The sequence below is a fragment of the Acinonyx jubatus genome, chromosome A1 (assembly GCF_027475565.1).
Source record: "Acinonyx jubatus isolate Ajub_Pintada_27869175 chromosome A1, VMU_Ajub_asm_v1.0, whole genome shotgun sequence".
In the NCBI taxonomy this organism is placed as follows: Eukaryota; Metazoa; Chordata; class Mammalia; order Carnivora; family Felidae; genus Acinonyx; species Acinonyx jubatus.
In genome coordinates, this window is record NC_069380.1 from 81,043,004 (window position 1) to 81,061,210 (window position 18,207).

At 57.9% G+C, this 18,207-nt stretch overlaps 1 protein-coding gene and 1 long non-coding RNA gene across 3 annotated transcripts; one reads left to right on the forward strand and one right to left on the reverse strand.

Moving 5' to 3' along the window:
• The first annotated feature begins 636 nt into the window (after positions 1-636).
• Positions 637-17,078, forward strand: GRK1 (G protein-coupled receptor kinase 1). 2 transcript variants are annotated; one of them, XR_003422308.2, is made up of 8 exons: positions 772-1,526; positions 2,827-2,954; positions 5,698-5,855; positions 6,571-6,654; positions 9,424-9,548; positions 11,449-11,650; positions 12,681-15,343; positions 15,430-17,078. XR_003422308.2 is itself a non-coding variant. In XM_015084893.3 (7 exons), the coding sequence occupies exons 1-7, from the start codon at positions 828-830 to the stop codon at positions 12,977-12,979; spliced, it is 1,695 nt and encodes a 564-aa protein (XP_014940379.2). In that variant the 5' UTR covers positions 637-827; the 3' UTR covers positions 12,980-17,078. The 2 variants fall into 2 exon arrangements, 1 of the variants encoding a protein (XP_014940379.2); XM_015084893.3 differs by having other exon boundaries at positions 637-1,526; positions 12,681-17,078.
• LOC106986707 (uncharacterized) lies at positions 3,615-10,124 on the reverse strand. The gene is made up of 3 exons (XR_003422309.2): positions 10,046-10,124; positions 8,061-8,121; positions 3,615-3,714 (listed from the first exon to the last, which is right to left on the reverse strand). It is a non-coding gene; the product is annotated as an uncharacterized LOC106986707 (long non-coding RNA).
• Positions 17,079-18,207: the final 1,129 nt, after the last annotated feature.

The window sequence follows — 18,207 nt, forward strand, 5'->3', positions numbered from 1 at the left end:
CTGCACCCCTCTCTCACTCCTGTTTCTGTGTGGGGCCTCAGCCCTGGGTGTAGCTGGGGTCTCCTGCTTCGGTCCTCGCCTCACCTGAAGCTTCTACAGGCATTCTGCTTTGCTGGCACAGCCCAGGAGAGGGGAGGGAGCAGATGTGGAGCTGATCCCTGGGCAGGTGCCGGGGTTACCTTAGGTCTCAGAGCTGGCAGGTGACCTGGGGGCAGGCTTCTGTCCGTGTCAGGCCCGGTCCCCACACAGCCACAGTTGCCCTGCCAGCGGGGAACCATGGACACCCCAGGAGGCTGTTCTCCTGTGAGCTCTCACTGCCTTTTCTGCGTGAATTTCTATGATCACCTGTTTTTCTTCCCACTTGCTTTTTTTTTTAAGACAAAAATGAAATATAGTGGGAAAACCACCAGCCATCTTTACTAAAGCAGGGTTTCTCCTGGGCCCCTCTGCCTTCTGTTTGGTCTCCTGTCGTCTAGAGAAAACAAACGTGTCCCCGCCTGCCTAGGCTGAGGGCAGCTTCAGCCAGACGCAACGGGGCCCGGGTTTGTCCTTTCTGTCGGGTCCTCAGGAGGAGGGAGCCCCGAGGACGGGCCGTCTAATCCGACTGGAAGCCGCTTAGGGGATTGTCTTTTTCTGGCACCTGCTCTGTGACCCCGGGCTGGGATTTGGCCAGAGCTGCGTCAGCTGGGTCCCCTGGGCTCCTGGCACGGCCTCCAGTCACCCTTGCACCTGCTGGGACGCCTGCCTTCTGGGGAGGGCAGGGGGCACGGACCCAGGGGGGCAGGTCAGGCCCCTCGTGCCCGACGCCGTGGGAGGCCAGCGCCAGGATGGATTTCGGGTCCCTGGAGACGGTGGTGGCCAACTCAGCCTTCATCGCTGCCCGGGGCAGCTTTGATGGGAGCAGCGGCCCATCCTCTCGGGACAGGAAGTACCTGGCCAAGCTGAAGCTGCCCCCGCTGTCCAAGTGCCAGGGCCTCCGGGAGAGCCTGGACCTGGCGTTCCTGAGTGTGTGCTCAGAGCAGCCCATCGGCAAGCGGCTGTTCCAGCAGTTCCTGGGGGCCGACCAGAGGCATGCGCCGGCTCTGGAGCTCTGGAAGGACATCGAGGACTACGACACCGCTGACGATGACCTCCGGCCACAGAAGGCTCGCGCCATCCTGGCTGCGTACCTGGACCCCCAGGCCGAGCTCTTCTGCAGCTTCCTGGACGAGGGGACCGTGGCGCAGGCCCGGGAGGGGCCCGTGGCGGGCGGGGACGGGCTCTTCCGGCCCCTGCTGCAGGAGACCCTGGTGTACCTGAGCCAGGCGCCCTTCCAGGAGTACCTGGACAGCCTGCACTTCCAGCGCTTCCTGCAGTGGAAGTGGCTGGAGGCCCAGCCCACCGGGGAGGACTGGTTTCTGGACTTCAGGGTCCTGGGGAAAGGCGGCTTCGGGGAGGTGTCTGCCTGCCAGATGAAGGCCACCGGCAAGTTGTATGCGTGTAAGAAGCTCAACAAAAAGAGACTCAAGAAAAGGAAGGGGTACCAGGTGGGCAGCCGGCCGCTCACATCGGGCAGGAGGGAGCGCCCCGAGACCCGCAGGGGGCCACCTGGGACCGCGTCCAGCCCCACATGGGACGCTGGGCCCTCCCTGTGGGCAGCCTTCTCGCCCCAAGCGGAGCACAGGCCCCCTCTGGCCCGGGCCTCGGCGTGGCCGCTCTGAGCCACCGGCCCCAGCTCTCTGCACACACACGCGAGTCGCCGTGGTCCCTCCTCAGAGGGGGGCTTTGTGTTGTTGGTGTGGACGGCACCGTGCATCCCGCTGGCCTTCTTGTTTTCACCAACACCGTGAAATATAGGAGCTGGTGTTGGAGGGAGGCTGTTGACCCATAATCTGGCTTTCTGGGGCTCTTCGGGCCCTGACTTGGGCCCTGACGGAGCACATGGGGGGTCCAGCCAGAGCTGGCAGTTACTAGAATGTTTTCCTGGCTCAGGTGAGCCAACGGTATGGCGGGTTGCCGCTTGGGGTCTGCTGTTCCCAGCTCGGGTCAGACTCCCTGTAGGGAGGACAGGGAAAGCTGAGCTCATCTCCTGTTGCGCTTGGTTCCCATCCTCTCCCGCTGCATAGAGCAGACACAGCTTTTTGGGGTAAACAGCAGCCACCAAGGGTGACTGCGTTTCTTGCCAGCGCTCCCCACTTGGGGCTGCGGGAGCAAGCAGGCGTGGTCTCACCCGACGGTGTCTTCTGTCCCAAGTTCAGGGTCCTCACTGAACTTAACACTTGGCAGGACAAACCCAGAACCTGTCCACGCAGCGTGGGTACAGAGGGGCCTCCTGAACCATCGAGGGCACCTCCTTGGAAAAGGAACTCTGCTTTCCTTGCCCAAATACAACTTTAAAAGACATTCTAAGTGCACATCGTGAGGTTTGAAAATGAAGATAGAAAATGAACAGACGAGGGTGGGTGCCCAGCCGTCTGCTGCCCCAGGGCCCAGCGAGGAGGGCAGGGTGGCAGGGGGCGAGCCGGTTGGACATAAGGAAGCACTGGAAGGAAAGCCTCGAACAGGCAGCCACAGACATGCGGGATCCTCACCTGGCGTTTTTAAGGCTGGCTGTCTGACTCCCGCCTCCTCCCGGAGGCTCCAGGAAGCCTGAGTCCTCTGGACTTTGTCTCTGGGGATGGGGCGAGTGAGACACGTGTGTAGGTTACTTGTGGTTGCTTTGTGTTGCAAGCTGCTTCAAATGCGTTTGTAACTCTTTCTGTTTTCTGGCTTGTGGGGCTTGGGCTTCTATGGTGACATCACATTCCCGCTTAAACCTGGGTACTTATTCGAGATCTTGTTTTTCAGGGTGCTATGGTAGAGAAGAAGATTCTAGCAAAGGTACACAGCAGGTTTATAGTCTCGCTGGCGTATGCATTTGAAACCAAAACCGACCTCTGTCTGGTGATAACTATCATGAACGGAGGCGACCTGAGGTAAGCAGGGGGCAGGCTTGGAGAAGGGGCCCTGGGGCCCTGGGGGCTGTCCCACCTGCACAGAATATGCTAACACCCGAGGAGAAGTCCTGCCCCCCATCAACATGCTCCTCTCTGGCCCCTGGTTGCCGACTCTCCAAGCGGTGAAACGCGGGGCTGTGGGGAGGTGGCCCACGGCTCTCTAGTTGCCGGTGGACGTGGGGTTTGTGTGGCGGCGGGCATGGGGCACAGGTGCCGTGGGTCAAGCACTCGTTGAGGGGACAGATGAACGGAAGGTGAGCGAGGGCCCTGCTCTTGGGGATGGCGGCAGAGACGGAAACACGACGTGGCCGACTTCAGGAGCTGTGGCTTTGCTCTCAGCGTGTCTGGTGCCTGGACTTGCCGAAGGCCTGACAGCTTGGCTCTGGGCTCCCGTGGGAAGTCAGACCACTGGCCCTCGGCAGGGAAAGACCCAGATGCAAGTCGGGCAACCTGCCCGCTCTTGCCTCAGCATGCTGGTCTGTAAAACGGGGATGAAGAATAACACTAGTGTTCTCAGGGCCTTGTGGGGAGTAAGTTAATACTGTTACACACCTGCGGGAGAGTCATGTGGCACACAAACAGGGCCATCGCTCTTGGTGTTGCCTGCAAGCCCTCTGCCCTCATTCTTCCTGCTGGATTCGTCAGGTGTTTGCCGGCCGCATTTCCCGGGTGCGGATTCTGAGCCTTGAGTAAGGAACCTGTGTGAGGCCACACGGAAGAGGAAGTACAGGCAACGTGACTGAAAGCGCAGAGAAGGTCATGACATTGTGCTGTACTGCACTCTACTGTATGACATTGCACTGTCCTAAGCTCGTTGCTCTACACGGGACTGGACTGGACTGGACACACCACACCATCCTCTACTACACCGTCCTACACCACATTACACCACGCTGTCCTGTGCTACACTATACTACGCTATGCTGTCCTATGCTATGCCGTAGTACCCCGCACCACACTATACTACTCTACGTTGTCCTGTGCTACACCCTACCACACTATGCCACACTCTACTACTCCACACGGTACTATACGATGCCATACTACCCTATGCTATACTATATTACAGCACACCGTCCTCTACTTTGCTGTGCTGCTCTACTATACTGTATTGCATCACACTACGCTGCTGTGTACCGCACTACACCGCACCGTGCCACACTATGTGCTATTGTACCACGCTACACCATACTACACTACAGCACACTACACCATACTACGACACTCTGCCGTACTAGACTGCGCTGCACTAGACTCCCATAACATACCACGCTACATGACACTGTACTGTGCCATACTAAACGACCCAACTCTACCCTGGACTAAACCACACTAGACCAGACTACACCATACTACACTGTCCCATACTGCACGGTAGTATGATACACGCCATACCATTCTATATGACACTGAACTACACTGCATGGTATTATACTGTGCTACGCTATACTCGACTATATTATACCACAGTATATTAGACCACAACCTGCTACATGATATGATACGTCTCACTGTACTATACTACACTATGCCCCACCATGCCATAATATGCCATACTACACCGCTCTATATTATACTATACTACATCGCACTACGCCATCCCGCACCGCACCATGCCACACTACACTATACTGCCATGTCATTCTCTGCCACACTACCGTATACCACACTGTGCCATAACATGCCACGCCATACTGTGCTACTCTGTATTACGCTATACTACACACAACACCTTCTACGCTACACTACACTACACCATACTACACCGTGCGGCTCTCTATGCCACTATACTACTCTATGCTACACCATACCGTACTCTACTGGGCCACACTATGCTACACTGTACTACGCTGCATATTCCACAGTACACGACCACATCATACTGTATTACACCACACCACACAATACCACACCACACCGCACCATCCTACATTATACTCCGTTACTCCGTTATGCTTGCTTAACTCTCCCACGCTACATCATGCTACACACGTCACGCTGTGCCACGCTACGTTATGCTACGTTATTCGATGCCGTGCTGTTCTGTACTATACTTCACTACACTACGTTATACTACTCTGTGCACTACACTATATTATGATACCAGTGCAATGTAAACGCCATTTAGTTTGTTGTCCTGGCTTTCTCATGGTCTGGCTCATGTGGGGTTTCCTCTCTTGTTTTCTGAGTCTGCCTCGCCCTGGTTGCTATCTGGTATAAATAGTTTGTTTCCTTTTATCGGTAGGTCGTCAGGTCTTGCTTCTGCGCAGGACGTGATATGGAAAGATGGGGAGGGGGGAGGCAGGAAGGAGACCGTCCCTCAGGCCTACCAGGAGTCTGTGTGCGTGGGCTTGGTGAGGTGGCTGCCACGCTTGCCGGGGCGCCATATTGAGTCCTCAGGCCGCTCACACAGGCTTCCTTCACCACCCTCTGCCCTTCCTCCCTTGGCTGGCACGGGTGAGATGGCTTTGGCGTCCATTTCCAGTTTTGCAGGCCAGTGTGGGGGAGGCAGGGACAGCCGTGCACTCTTCTGTCTGCCCTTCCCCATGGCGGTGGCACTGCAGGCTCTTAGGGCTGGTGCCGAGGCCCCACAATGACCACTTTGCCGACACAAAACAGGATTTTGAGGCTCTCACTGTTTTCTGAGATCTTACTTCCTATGGAAACTGGGGGCACGTTGTTGTGCCGGAGAAGCATGGGCATCTGCGTGGTCTGCCCCCAGATACCACATCTACAACGTGAACGAGGAGAGCCCTGGCTTCCAGGAGCCGCGTGCCGTGTTCTACATAGCCCAGATTGTCAGCGGCCTGGAGCACCTACATCAGAGGGGCATCGTCTACCGAGACCTCAAGCCTGAGAACGTACTTCTGGATGATGACGGTGAGGTGGCCTCCCTCCCCTCCCGCCCTCCCCCTTCCCAGTATCTCCCTCCTGACTTCCCCTCCAGACCCCCCCTCGCCAGACTCTCCTCTGTGGCCGGACAGGTCATTGGTAGGGAGATGGGCCGGTTTTGATGAGTGTTATAACTTTAAACGGCACCAAAGGCATCTTAAGTTTGTTGTTCATTTCACACATTTTGCACAATTGTCTCTAAAGTTTTTGATGGATTTAGTTGAAATTTGGTACATAATTAGGCACCAAGCATTACAGGGAGTTAACTCAGGAGTTAACTGTGGAACTCCTGGTGAAGGGTTAACATTTTGTTCCTGGTCTTAAATCCTTGGTCTGTCACTCGTTCTGCCTTTTATGGGATTGTCATCAGAAAGTGACATTGAGATCTAGGTTTCCTTCATGTCTCTTGTATACCCTCCCTTTGTGTCACCAAGTCATGCAAACGTGGACATTCTCAAAATGGGGTTTGGGTGGATTGTGCCCCCACTCACAGCCGCAGATCTGCTGGGGCCCCTGCAGTCTGGCCTCGGCGCCCTGGGGTGGGCCCGTGCTGCGAGTGTGTGCCTGTGGGCGCACGTGTGCCCTTGTGTGTGTGTGCACATGTGGGCAGAGGCTGCCCTTGGCTCCTGCAGGCTTGGGAACACCAGGCGCCTTTGTGTGGTCACACCAGCTGCGTGTGACCTCAGTCCATGTTTGCTTTCAGGTAATATCCGAATATCTGACCTTGGGCTGGCCGTGGAGCTGAAGGACGGACAGACCAAGACCAAGGGCTATGCAGGAACCCCAGGTTAGCACCTGAGGGCGAGGGTGGGGGCTGAGGCCCTAGGGGTTCGTGGGGGCCCCCATCTGTCATAGTGAATAGCAAAACCGCGGGGCCTGGCCAGCAGGCACGCCCGGCAGCTCGAGAGCTGCACCCACCGCAGGGATGACCCCTCCCGCCTGCTGGTCCGGACGTGTCACACCCTCTGAGATAGAAGCTTCTGCCTTCAGTGGCTTTCCGGACATCAGCGGAATGTGTTTGTCTGGAGGGGAGCCCGACCATGTTGGCTGGAGCCCTGAGGGTCTGCGCTCAGTGGATCACCGGCTGCACCCCCACCGAGGCGGGCAGCCTGGGAGAGCCCCGAGGGGTACCCAGCCCCCACCGCAGTGTGGCCAGGGCCTTCGCTGTCCAAGGGAGCCCTGGGTAGGGTGTGAGGCAGGCAGGGTGGCCTCAGGGGAGGGGGCTGCCCTCGTCCTGTGTGTGTGCGCGGCTGTGTATGTGCGCACGCACACGTTTGTCCGTGTTTGCTTGTGTATGAGTGTGTGTGCACTGTGTGCACGTGTGTATGTGTGTGCAGTGCACAACACGTTCTGCTGCTCCCCCACGTCCCCCAGGCCTGCAGAGAACCCAGGAGACCCTGGGAACAGGGGAACAGGGGCGGGGCGGGCATAGCACAGCTGCCCAAGCTGCAGGGGGAGCTCAGTGCCGGCAGGCCAGGGGCACCTGAGGGTCAGCCCCCTGCCCCACCCTGTCCTGGAAGGTCCAGGGACCCTCAGCAGATCCTGTCCTGGGTTGATCTGGCTTTGGGGAGGAGCTGCCACGGTGGGTCTGTCCTCACCTGTGGCTTTGTTTAGGGAAGGTCCTATCTTGAGTTTTCCAGGTCCTTGGCCAGAGTCTATGAAGTTCCAGCCCTGAGTGTGAGTGTGTGAGTGGAAACACCCCACATATTTTGGGGTGATTCAAAGCGTTAGGAGAAGGCTGTGGAGAATAAGGCACCGCAGGCTGGATTCCAAGTGGTCTGACTCCAGGCCCTGGTGGTATCCAGGCCCATGTGTGAGGGCCCCACCGACCAGCAGAGGGCCCCGCAGGCTTTCCTGTGGCCGCGGCCCTTCTCTGAGCAGAGGGTCTCGTCTTCTGTGCCTTTGGGGGTAGGGGCAGGGTGTGACCCACAAAGAGGCCCAGCAGAGGTTACCGTGGAGCTTGGGGTGACGCCTGCTGGGTCCTCCCCAGCAGCCACTCTGCACCCTGCCTGCTATGGCTGCAGTCAGCAGGCTGTGACCCCTGCGTGGAGGAGATGTGAGCGTGCCCTCCGACCCCATGGACGCGGGGCTGGGTCAACGCGGGGAAGAATTAGTAACTAGACAGTGGAGTGTTCACTCATTCATTCATTCATTTGCCCACTCACTCACTCATTCACTCACTCACTCACTCACCTGTGCATTCAGGTGACAAATGTTCACTCGTGCTTGCTCTTTCCCGGATGCCACGTAGGTCCTGGGGATACAAAACGATGTGTCACCCAGACCAAGTTGGGAAGCAGAGCAGAGGCACCACTGGGGTGTTTGCTCAGAAATTGATCCTCTCCCTGTGGCCTGGCTGGCCTTTCTCCTAGACCTTGTTTCAACCTAGAAGTTGTGGCCGGTGAAACACATCTTTCTTACAGCATTTGAGCAGTCTGGAGTCTTTTCAGTTCCTGAAAAGCAGGACCTACAAAGGGGTGAAGGGGTGTCAGGTCCCGGAGGGTCTGTGGGATTTGACTCCTGTAACCTGTCAGGAACAGGTGAATCTCTGGTCATATCAGCTTGGCCGCCTTGCTGAGCACACCACCTATTGGAACCTGGCCACGAACAGGGTATACTGAGGGCCTGGAGGGACAGGAAATCAACAGACACATTAGCTTTGCTTCCCTTGGAATGTCTGAAGCGGTCAGGAACAGAAGCCACCTGCACCTAGACCATAGCACCGACCCCTGGTCCCCGGGGAGTGGACCGTGGGTCCCAGAAACTGGCCTGTCCACCCTTCCCATGTGCTAGCTGGCTTCCGTACAGTGGCAGGTAGGGAGTGGAGGCCCAGAGCTTGCTTTCAGGGATGTGGACCTTCACACTGTGGAGCTCCCCCACGTGGCCCCAACTTCCCAAATGTGGCTGACCTGACATGGGAACAGGTGGGGCAGTGGTAGGCATCTGGATTTGGAACATCTGGGCCTCACTCTGTCCTTTTGTGCCCTTTTCCAGAATCAACGGGTAGTGCCTATCTCTGACCACACACACCCACCACTCCACAGGTCACACTTGTACCTGAGTGGCAAGCGAGGACTGTTACTGTCTGTGTGCTGTGGTCTCTGGGACCACCTCTCTGTCTGTCTGCTGTGGTCTCAGGGACCGCCTCTCTGTCTGCTGTGTTCAGGGACCATCACTCTGCTGTGGTCTCAGGGACCAATCACTCTGTCTGCTGTGGTTCTGAGGGACCATCACTCTGCTCATCTGCTGTGGTGTGCCACAGGGAAGATGGGGCCTCACAGCTCACGTGATGTGGACGGCAGTGGTTCTCAAGCAGGGGCAGTTCTGCCGGGAGGGGACACTTGGCAGTGTCCAGAGAGTTTGGGTTGTGACACCTGGGGGCTCTAACTACTTACTGGCCGTGGGCCGGGAGTGCTGTTGCACATGCAGCCCGGAAGGGAAGGTCTGCGTGTGAAGCCTGTGGTCGTGCACGTGGGACATTGGTTCCGTGCCCACTGGGGCCGGGTGAGTGATTGCCACCACGTGCTGAGTCTGAGTCTGCGCTGTTGCCCGGCAGGTTTCATGGCCCCTGAGCTCTTGCAGGGTGAGGAGTACGACTTTTCTGTGGATTACTTTGCCCTGGGGGTCACACTGTACGAGATGATCGCGGCCAGAGGACCCTTCCGTGCCCGCGGGGAGAAGGTAGGAGGTCACTCTGTCATCCTGTGATGGTCCACTCGTGGGGGGTCGTAGGAGCAGGTGTCCTGCAGCTGCCCCACGGTGACCCTGCTTGTGGCGGGGGGAGGTGCTGTTCAGATCCTGGGCACTAGGCTTCTCGTGGGCAGGGGAGGGGACGTGGTGGCCTCGTGTCATGGAGCTCCCCACACCGAGACGTGTCTCAGGACCAGCCGTGCCTGGGCCTCCCCAATCCCCCTCCCCACGAGCAGCACTCAGCCCACCTGGGGCCAAGCTGGTCTAAAAGGGATGGGGGTGCGGCCTCGTCCCTCCCTGCCTTCCACAGCAGACCAGCGAGCTCACTGTCGCCCCCTCCAGCACTGCAACCTTTCTGAATAGAGGGCAGTGGGCCTCGCGTCTCTGTGCCCTGCCCCTGGCCCCCCACGCTCTCTCCTGCACCATCTGCCCCAGAGTCTGCAGGGTGCTGTTACCCCAACCCACCCAAACCACAAACACAGGCTCACCTCAGTGACACCCGGGGTCTAGCTCAGACCACCATGACACAGCAGATGCCACAGTAAAGCAAGTCAAATGAACTTTCTGGTTTCCCAGTGTGTGTAAAGGTCACATGTCCACATGCTACAGGCTGCTGAGTGTTCAGTGGCTTTCCGTCCAAAACAGTCCACGTGCCTTAGTTAACAAATACTTACAGCTAACTGGGAGCTCAGCAGGTTGTGATCACTGATCACCATAGCAAATAAAACAATAATGAAAATGTTTGAAATACTGTGAGAATCACCAAAATGTCACAGAGATGTGTAGGAGCGAATGCTGTTGGGGAAGTGGTGCCAGCAAGTCTGCTGCCATTTGTAAACACTGCAGCGTCCCCCATAGATGGTATCTGGGGGCCTTGCCGCCTGCTCGAAACCCAGCCTCTTCTGGCGGGTGGGCCGCTGGGCATGCGGGGAGCCGGGGCTGAGGAGGCAGGGCGGGCAGGAGGCGTCTCCAGGGCCTGGTGGGAACAGCAGTATTTAGGCGGCCCCGTGCCTGCCTGGAGGTCACGCCCTTCACTTTCTTCTGCCGGGGTCCCGAATGTGTCCGTCCCCAGGTCACCCTGGTCCTGAGACACCCAGTCTTCCAGGAGCAGAGTCCTCGCACAGCTAACACAGCCGGCCGCTCTGTGGCTCTGCACGGCCGCCCTGATCGCTACTAACTCGTTTTCTCTCCTGACTTGCAACCACGCAGAAGAGCCAGTGCTGTGGGATCCGCACAAAGCGGGGGCCCCAGCACAGAGCTCTCACTGACCCCACGGCCCTGACCAGAGGCCCTGTTTTCCGTGTGTGCGAGCCTGACGAGTCAGGCACAGAGTGTGCGGTGGGCCCACGGTGGCCCACTGTGTGTCCCACGGCCCGTGGCCAGCTGGGCGTCAGACCTGCGATGGCAAATGAAGAGTAAGCCTGTGTCTGCACAGTGTTAGGAAGGCGGATCTAACACGTGGTGAGAGCACACGGCCAGCGTTTGCCGAGCTGGGAGGGGAAGACGGGCTGCAAAGGGCACAGGGCGCATCTGGGGTCATCGTAGGGCCCCCTGGTCACTGGGAATGGGGTCCTGTGGTGTGGAAACTATACTCCATAAAGCGGATTCAAACTCGCCCTCAGTTTCCACCCAGTCAGGAGGTCTCTGACAGCTCTGTCTGCAAAGTTGGCTCTTTCTCTTACCTTTCTCATTTTCACAGTGGGTAAGGAATGGTTATGTAGAGGCACTGCAGCATCAACCAGAGCGCCCCAACCTTGACCAACACCGTTGGGGGGCCCGGGGACCACACACGCAGGGTCAGCCATTACCTTGGGCTGATGTCTTCCTGGGCGGTGTGCTGGCCTGCATGGGCTCCGCGGGCCTGACGTGACGTGGCACATCCCCTGTGCAGGTAGAGAACAAGGAGCTCAGACAGAGGGTCCTCTCCGAGCCCGTCAAGTACTCGGACAAGTTCAGCCAGGCCAGCAAGGACTTCTGCGAGGCGCTGCTGGAGAAGGACCCTGAGAAGCGCCTGGGGTTCAGAGACGGGACCTGTGACGGGCTCCGCGCCAACCCCCTCTTTAAGGACATTAACTGGAGACAGCTGGAGGCCGGTACTGTCCTCTCACCTTTGGATCTGGGGGGCTGCAGGGGGCAGGTCCGGCGGGAGGTCCTTGCTTGCTCTGCCTGCCCTGTTGGCACCTCCTGAGCTCTGCGGTGATGCCAGCAGAGATGCCCCGTGGCCTCCTGTCCCCAACTAACCCACCGTCCCCACTTCTCTGTCCACACAGAGGTTTCTCGGGCTGGTGTTGGGTGGGATGCTTGGGGTGCTGCCCACCTTTGAACTGAAGATCCACACCTGTGCTTGTGGGTTTCCACACCCTGTACTTTCAAGGAGCCCCTGATCCAAGACAAGGCAGGATCCCTCAAGCCGTCGTCTTGGGAGAACCTCGTTCCTTCAGTCAGTCTGTGTTGTCAGGTGTCCCTTGTGGGACACACGTGTAGGTGAGCATGTGCAGACGCAGCCCCAGCCCCGAGCCTACGGTAGGGCGTGTGAGCTGCGACTCCCTACGGGAGCCCCAAGCGTCAGATGCCCAAAGGAGAGGAGTTGCTTTTGCAGGGAGGGGGCTCTGTGGCTGGATGGTGGTGCTGGTGTAGGGAAGATGGGAGCCAGGAGATCTGGGGCCTGGGGGGGGGTTGGTTCCGCAGGACATGCCACCGGTCTGGCAGGTGGCTCAGCCCGGGGCCCACACTGAAGGGAAGGGCAGGTGGTGCGGCCACGGGGGTCACGTGGCTAGTGTTGTATATTGGTGACTGAAGGACTTTGGCTCCCGAGCGGGCTGGGAGACAAGCCGGCTTTGGAAAGAAATTGAGATGCTCAGCCTGACTGTGCTGGGTTCAAGGTGTTGCACCTGCAGACAAGGAAGCCCCCTGGGAGGCAGGTGTGAGGACACAGACCAGAGCAGGCTGTTCCTTCGCCTGCCTGGATGCTAAGACCCTCATACCCGCCCAGCGTGCTGTGTGGCACCCGGACACCCGTCCTGAGCCTTCGGACACCCTGGAAGGGCAGCCCTGCTCGCTGAGCACACGGCAATTTCCTTCTATTTTCGGCATTTCCCATCCCTGTTTTCTGTCTCCTCACAGGGATGCTGACACCCCCCTTCGTCCCAGACTCCAGGACAGTCTATGCCAAGAACATCCAGGACGTGGGCGCCTTCTCCACGGTCAAGGGCGTGGCCTTCGACAAAGCCGATACCGAGTTCTTCCAGGAGTTCGCGACCGGCAACTGCCCCATTCCCTGGCAGGAGGAGATGATCGAGACGGGCGTGTTCGCGGAGCTGAACGTCTGGCGCTCTGACGGGCAGATGCCTGACGACATGAAGGGGGTCGCCGTGGAGGAGGCAGCCCCCACGTCCAAGTCCGGGATGTGTCTGGTTTCCTAGGTGTGCAGGGGCAAGAAGGCCTCTGTGAGCCACCAGAGAAAGGCAAGGAGTGGCCAGATGTCCCGGCCCAGCTCAGGAGCCCAGCCCGTAAATAGTCTGCTTCTTCTGCCCCATTTCACTCAGAGACACAACCGTGGTTCTCAGATGGCACGTCCCACTCGAGGGCTCTTGTGGACGTCCCCGCCGGCAACCGGGTCAGCCGTCCGGGCAAAGCATTGCTTGGCGTTTTGGTATATGTTTCCTGCACCTTAACTGCACCTTCCCAGGTGGGAGGCATTCTCCTTGTTGGCTCAGGAGTTGGCAGAGCATGGCCCGCAGGCTCACGGACACCAGTGGAGAGGCCTGGTGCCCCGCTTCATGCCCAGACTGTGCCCCCTGCCACCTGCCTGCTGCCAGGGCCTGAGATACCCACCACCTACATGTTACAGGACATGCTGACATCTGCCAGGCGCTGGGGGCGCAGTCTCCCAGGGCTTGCGTCACCCAGGCTGTGGCCCAGTGTCCCAGAGGAGGGAAGACGGGGGCTCTGGGGATGAAGGCGACGGCAGCAGCCTCCCCCTCAGCTTCTCTGTGTCCTGAGAACATCTCCAGCCGATGGCATCTGGGTGTGCCGTTCTCCGGCCCAAGCAACAGCTTACCACCGGACTCTGCCTCCTGGCAAAGCCCTTTCCCGAGCTCCCGTCCTGGGCAAGCTTGGGGCCGGCTGGTCTTGCAACATGGGGTTTTCTGGCTGATGGCTAGGGCCAGACCCTGTCGGAATCCCCAGAGGCAACAGCACTGGAGTTTTGGGGTCCTAACCCTTACGAGCACAAGTATGCCCTCCTTCTGGCCTGTGGCCCTGTGTTCACTGTGTCCGTGTTTCCAGCTTCACCTTTAACCCCAAGAATCCCCACGTGCGTCCTGCCTGGAAGAACACAGTCTTTGTAGTGGCCTCCAGATGACGTTCACTCCTGGGCTGGGATTTGGTGGCATTGGCCTTGGAACCCGAGACTGCCCAGGGGGCTTAGGTGGGGCCGAGCCCCTGGGGAGGAGCTGAGATTTAGGGCCTGAAGTTTCCAGAAGGGTCTACTTTTCCTTAGGAAATAACTTCTGAGTCCTTGCAACTCATACACTGTGTCACATGCTGGTCCATGCAGAGAGCCACATGACGTGGCTGTGAGATGCCAGATTGAGTGTGGGGGTCACGTGGGAAGACTCTCCCTGGGAGTGTCAGAAGACACCACAGCATTTACCTGTCAAGTGGGGCTGACGTTGGGTCCTGCCAGGGGCTGCAAAAGAGGGAGTCCTACCTAGTTTTAGCACATGTCCTGGGGTCACTGCTTCCTTTCCCAGCTACCTCATGAGAGTCCACCCTGAGTATTGGGGTGCCCCCACCCTCAGACTGTCAACACCAAGTGTTCAGGGGCCCCCTTGCCCTCAGACTGTCATCCCTGAGTGTTTGGGGAACCCCTGCCCTCGGGCTGTCATCCTCAAGTGTTTGGGGAACCCCCACCCTCAGACTCTCAACCCTGTGTTGGGACGCCCCCGCCCTTAGACTGTTAACACCGAGTGTTTGGGGCACCCCTGCCCTCGATCTGTCATCCTTGAGTGTTCAGGGAACCGCCACCCTCAGACTATCAACACCAAGTGTTTGGGGCACCCCCGCCCTCAGACTATCAACACCAAGTATTCAGGGGTGCCCCTGTCCTCAGACTGTCAACACTGAGTATTTGGGGCATCTCTGCCCTCAGACTATCATCCTCGAGTGTTTGGGGAACCCCCACCCTCAGGGGGTGCCCCCATCCTCAGACCGTCAATCCCAAGTATATTGGGGCATTCCTGCCCTCAGACTGTCATCCTTGTGTTCAAGTAACTCCCACCCTCAGACTGTCAACCCTGTGTTGGGGTGCTCCTACCCTCAGACTGTCAACACTGAGTGCTGGGGGGGTTGTTGCCTGCAGAAGTCCGTGTGCAGTCCTCTGCTCTCTGCCCTCAGGGGACCAGTGGGTCCTGCAGCCAACAGCTCTGGAGGGTTGCCACTCTGGCCTCCACGCCTGCCTGGCACAGGGCCGTGTCGTGTGTGGCCGTGCAGAGGCCAGCCAGGTGGTGGAGAAAATCCGGCCTGTGCTTCTGAGGACCATGTGACATGAAGCCTCTGCCTTTAAAGCACCCTTGGACCAGAAAGATCCTTCTCTCCTGGCTGTGCATGTGGCCCGCCAGAGGCAAAAACTGTTCTGGAAGGGCCTGAAGAGACGCCCAGCGCTTTCTGGTGTGTGACCTGGAGCATCTCTGCAGGCGCCCAGGACCAGGGACATGGGGCTGTCGGCGGGCAAATCACCCTCACCCAGTCTTGCTTTGTTTTCCAGAAAGGTGCACGTGGGCTAGGTAATGGCCATATGTGTCACTGCACTACCTTGTGGTGCAACAAGGACCTGTTTCTGGCTTTTATAAACCCATTTAATCTGTTCTAGGTTCTCATGGCCCTGAACAAAGAGTGATTCCAGCAGCTGTGTGGATGGAGGCCTGGCCTGAAGCCCCTTGGCATCTGCCAGGGGGGCCCATTTGCCTGCGTCTGATGGCCAGATGGTCAGATAAAACACAGGACATCGGATGCATTTGAATTTCAGATGAACAGCAAATACTGTTTTTAGTGCGTGTCCCAAATTATCCAGTTTGTGATCTGGCACCTGTTGCTGAAATGCTTCACGTGTAAGTAACTAATTCCTCTGAATCAGCAGGTCTGTCAGGCATAGTTGTGACTTCAGCGGTCTCTCCGTCATCGGAAGAGGTCTTTCCCAAGCCCATAAAACTCAAGCTGGCCTCAGTGCCCCTGCCCCCTGCCCCCCTACCTACAGGCGACCCTGCACACACTTGAACAGTGGTCTCAAGGCGCTAATTTAGGATGCCCAGTGCCTGTGGAAATTGCGACCTCCTGTGGGACATCCCTCCCCCAGCTCTCCTGGGGGTCCCGGCGGTGGCGGGTGGGGGAAGGGTCAGTGCCTGCCGGTGGTTTCTTCACAGTCTCGGGGGATCTCTGCTGTGGGTGGTCTTCCAGTCCCAGTCCCCCAACCTGGCACCCTCCCAGGGGGCTGGCTGTCCCCCACACGTGAGGCCCTCCCCCCAGCTCCAGCCTGGACCATGGGGCTGGCCCTGACACGGGTCTTGGGGGCCGTCAGGGATCTAGTTAGCCTGCAGGCTTGTCTCTGTCTTGGGGGCTGCCCACACTAGGCCGATGAGGTTCCCCTGCAGAGATGCCTTCATTGCCGCTCCTCTTGTCCCACACCATAGCTGCCAAGGGGTCTTCAGACACCGGCCTGGACCCCTGCCGCAGGGTGCCTGGCACTTGGGCATCTGTGACCCTGGCCACAGCCTGGTGAGACTCACTGTCATGGGGTGTGACATACATCGTGGTGAAGATGGCACCCACTGGGTTTTTCCCAAGGATGGAAGGAGGCCAGGCAGCAGAGGGGCCCTGGGGGTACTGGGATCAGAACGACTCAGCACGACTTTTTGTTTGTAAAAAAAAAATGCAGTTTCTATTCAAGCAGAAAAAGACAAAAAGGGAAAACATAATGGATTCTGGATTATAATATGAACGCTAGTTATGTTCTTTTTTTTCAAAATCACCTATACAGACACCTCTGCAAACACACATATACACGCACACATGCATGCACACCCACCTGTGCAGATACACATGTACACACATACACAAGCACATATCTATGCATACACACACATGTGCACATACATGCACACACAGCTGTGCAGATACATACATGCATACACACATGCATGCGCACACACATGCATATACACACCTGTGCAGATACACACGTACCCACAATATACACATGCACATACACAATTTACCTCCATTCTCACCTCTTTATGACTACCAGATTTAAAAATTGCTTGCAGGGCACCTGGGTGGCTCAGTGGGTTAAGCGTCCAACTTTGGCTCAGGTTCATGGGTTTCTCAAGGTTCATGGGTTTGAGCCCTGCGTCGGGCTCTGTGCTGACAGTATGCAGTCTGGAGCCTGCTTCCGATTCTGTGTCTCCCTCTCTCTCTCCTCTCCCGCTCTCGTTCTGTCTCTTTCTCTCAAAAATAAATAAACGTTAAAAAATATTTAAAAAATAAAAATTGCTTGCAGTGTCTCTACTTGTCAGACTGAGAATTCCTGAGCACATGGACACACACCCCTCCACCTGGTCCCCTACCATTGTGATAGTGTGGTTTTACTCTGCTACTCAGTAGTTAGTTTTTATAGGTCTGGTTCCCCTCTCTCCCAAACCTGCACCACACACTTGTCTGAGACACCGCTTAAGTGAGTGGCATTGTGGCTGCCTTGGACAGAGGCCCCCTGGGCAGGCCCTGGGATTTAATGAGGGGGACTAGATGCCGTGCGGGGCAGTACTGACGGACACGGTGGCTGACAGAGACCGGGGCAGGACGAGTTGCTGTGCATGGCGGGAAGTGCATGTACTGAGTATCATACCAGGTGCTGCAGAGAAGCACGGCACTCTTTTTCCTGTTTGTGCTCTGCTCTCCACGGGTGGCCTGCGTGTGGCCCCAGGGACAGACCTGTCCCATGCCCCTCTCGTGCCCCGCTGTGCCCACATCTGTGTCAGATGCTGGGAGATACCTGTCCCCCTGGGCTAGCAAACACTTCCTCCATGGCCTTGGATGACCTGGCAGTCGTTGTAAATTAGATTAAACCCTTTTCCTGCTCATCCTCTGTGCAGGGTCCTAGGAGCCCCTGGATGAACAGGGCTCAGGTTAGTAGGGAGGACACGGGGGCTGGCGGGGCTGTCTTATGGGCTCTTAGCAGTGGGTCTGGCTGGTGTTCATTCCTGTAGGTCCCCAAGGCAACAGGGACCTTGATGGCTCACTCGTTCTTCCCAACCCTGCACAGGGCAGTTCAGACTGGGACTGCGTGTCGCCCTGGGGGCCTGGGAGTGAAAGCCACCTTCCCAGTTCAGGAAGGCAGGAAGCCGACACGGGTTCCAGACGCGGTGTACTCCCGTCCTCCCCCCGCGCCACCTGTGAGGATGGCTGGAGCGCTTGCAGCACCCGGGACGCACCGAGGAAGACTGGGGTGGGGAGGGGGACGCAGCTGGCTGGCCCCGGACTGCGGGTGACCCAGGCCTGCGCTGGAGGGTGCCGCTGGCCGGCAAAGGGGAACGCGGCCCTGGGAGGAGGGCGCGAAGGAGCCAGCCCGGTGACGCATGGCCCGTCCCCAAGGGAC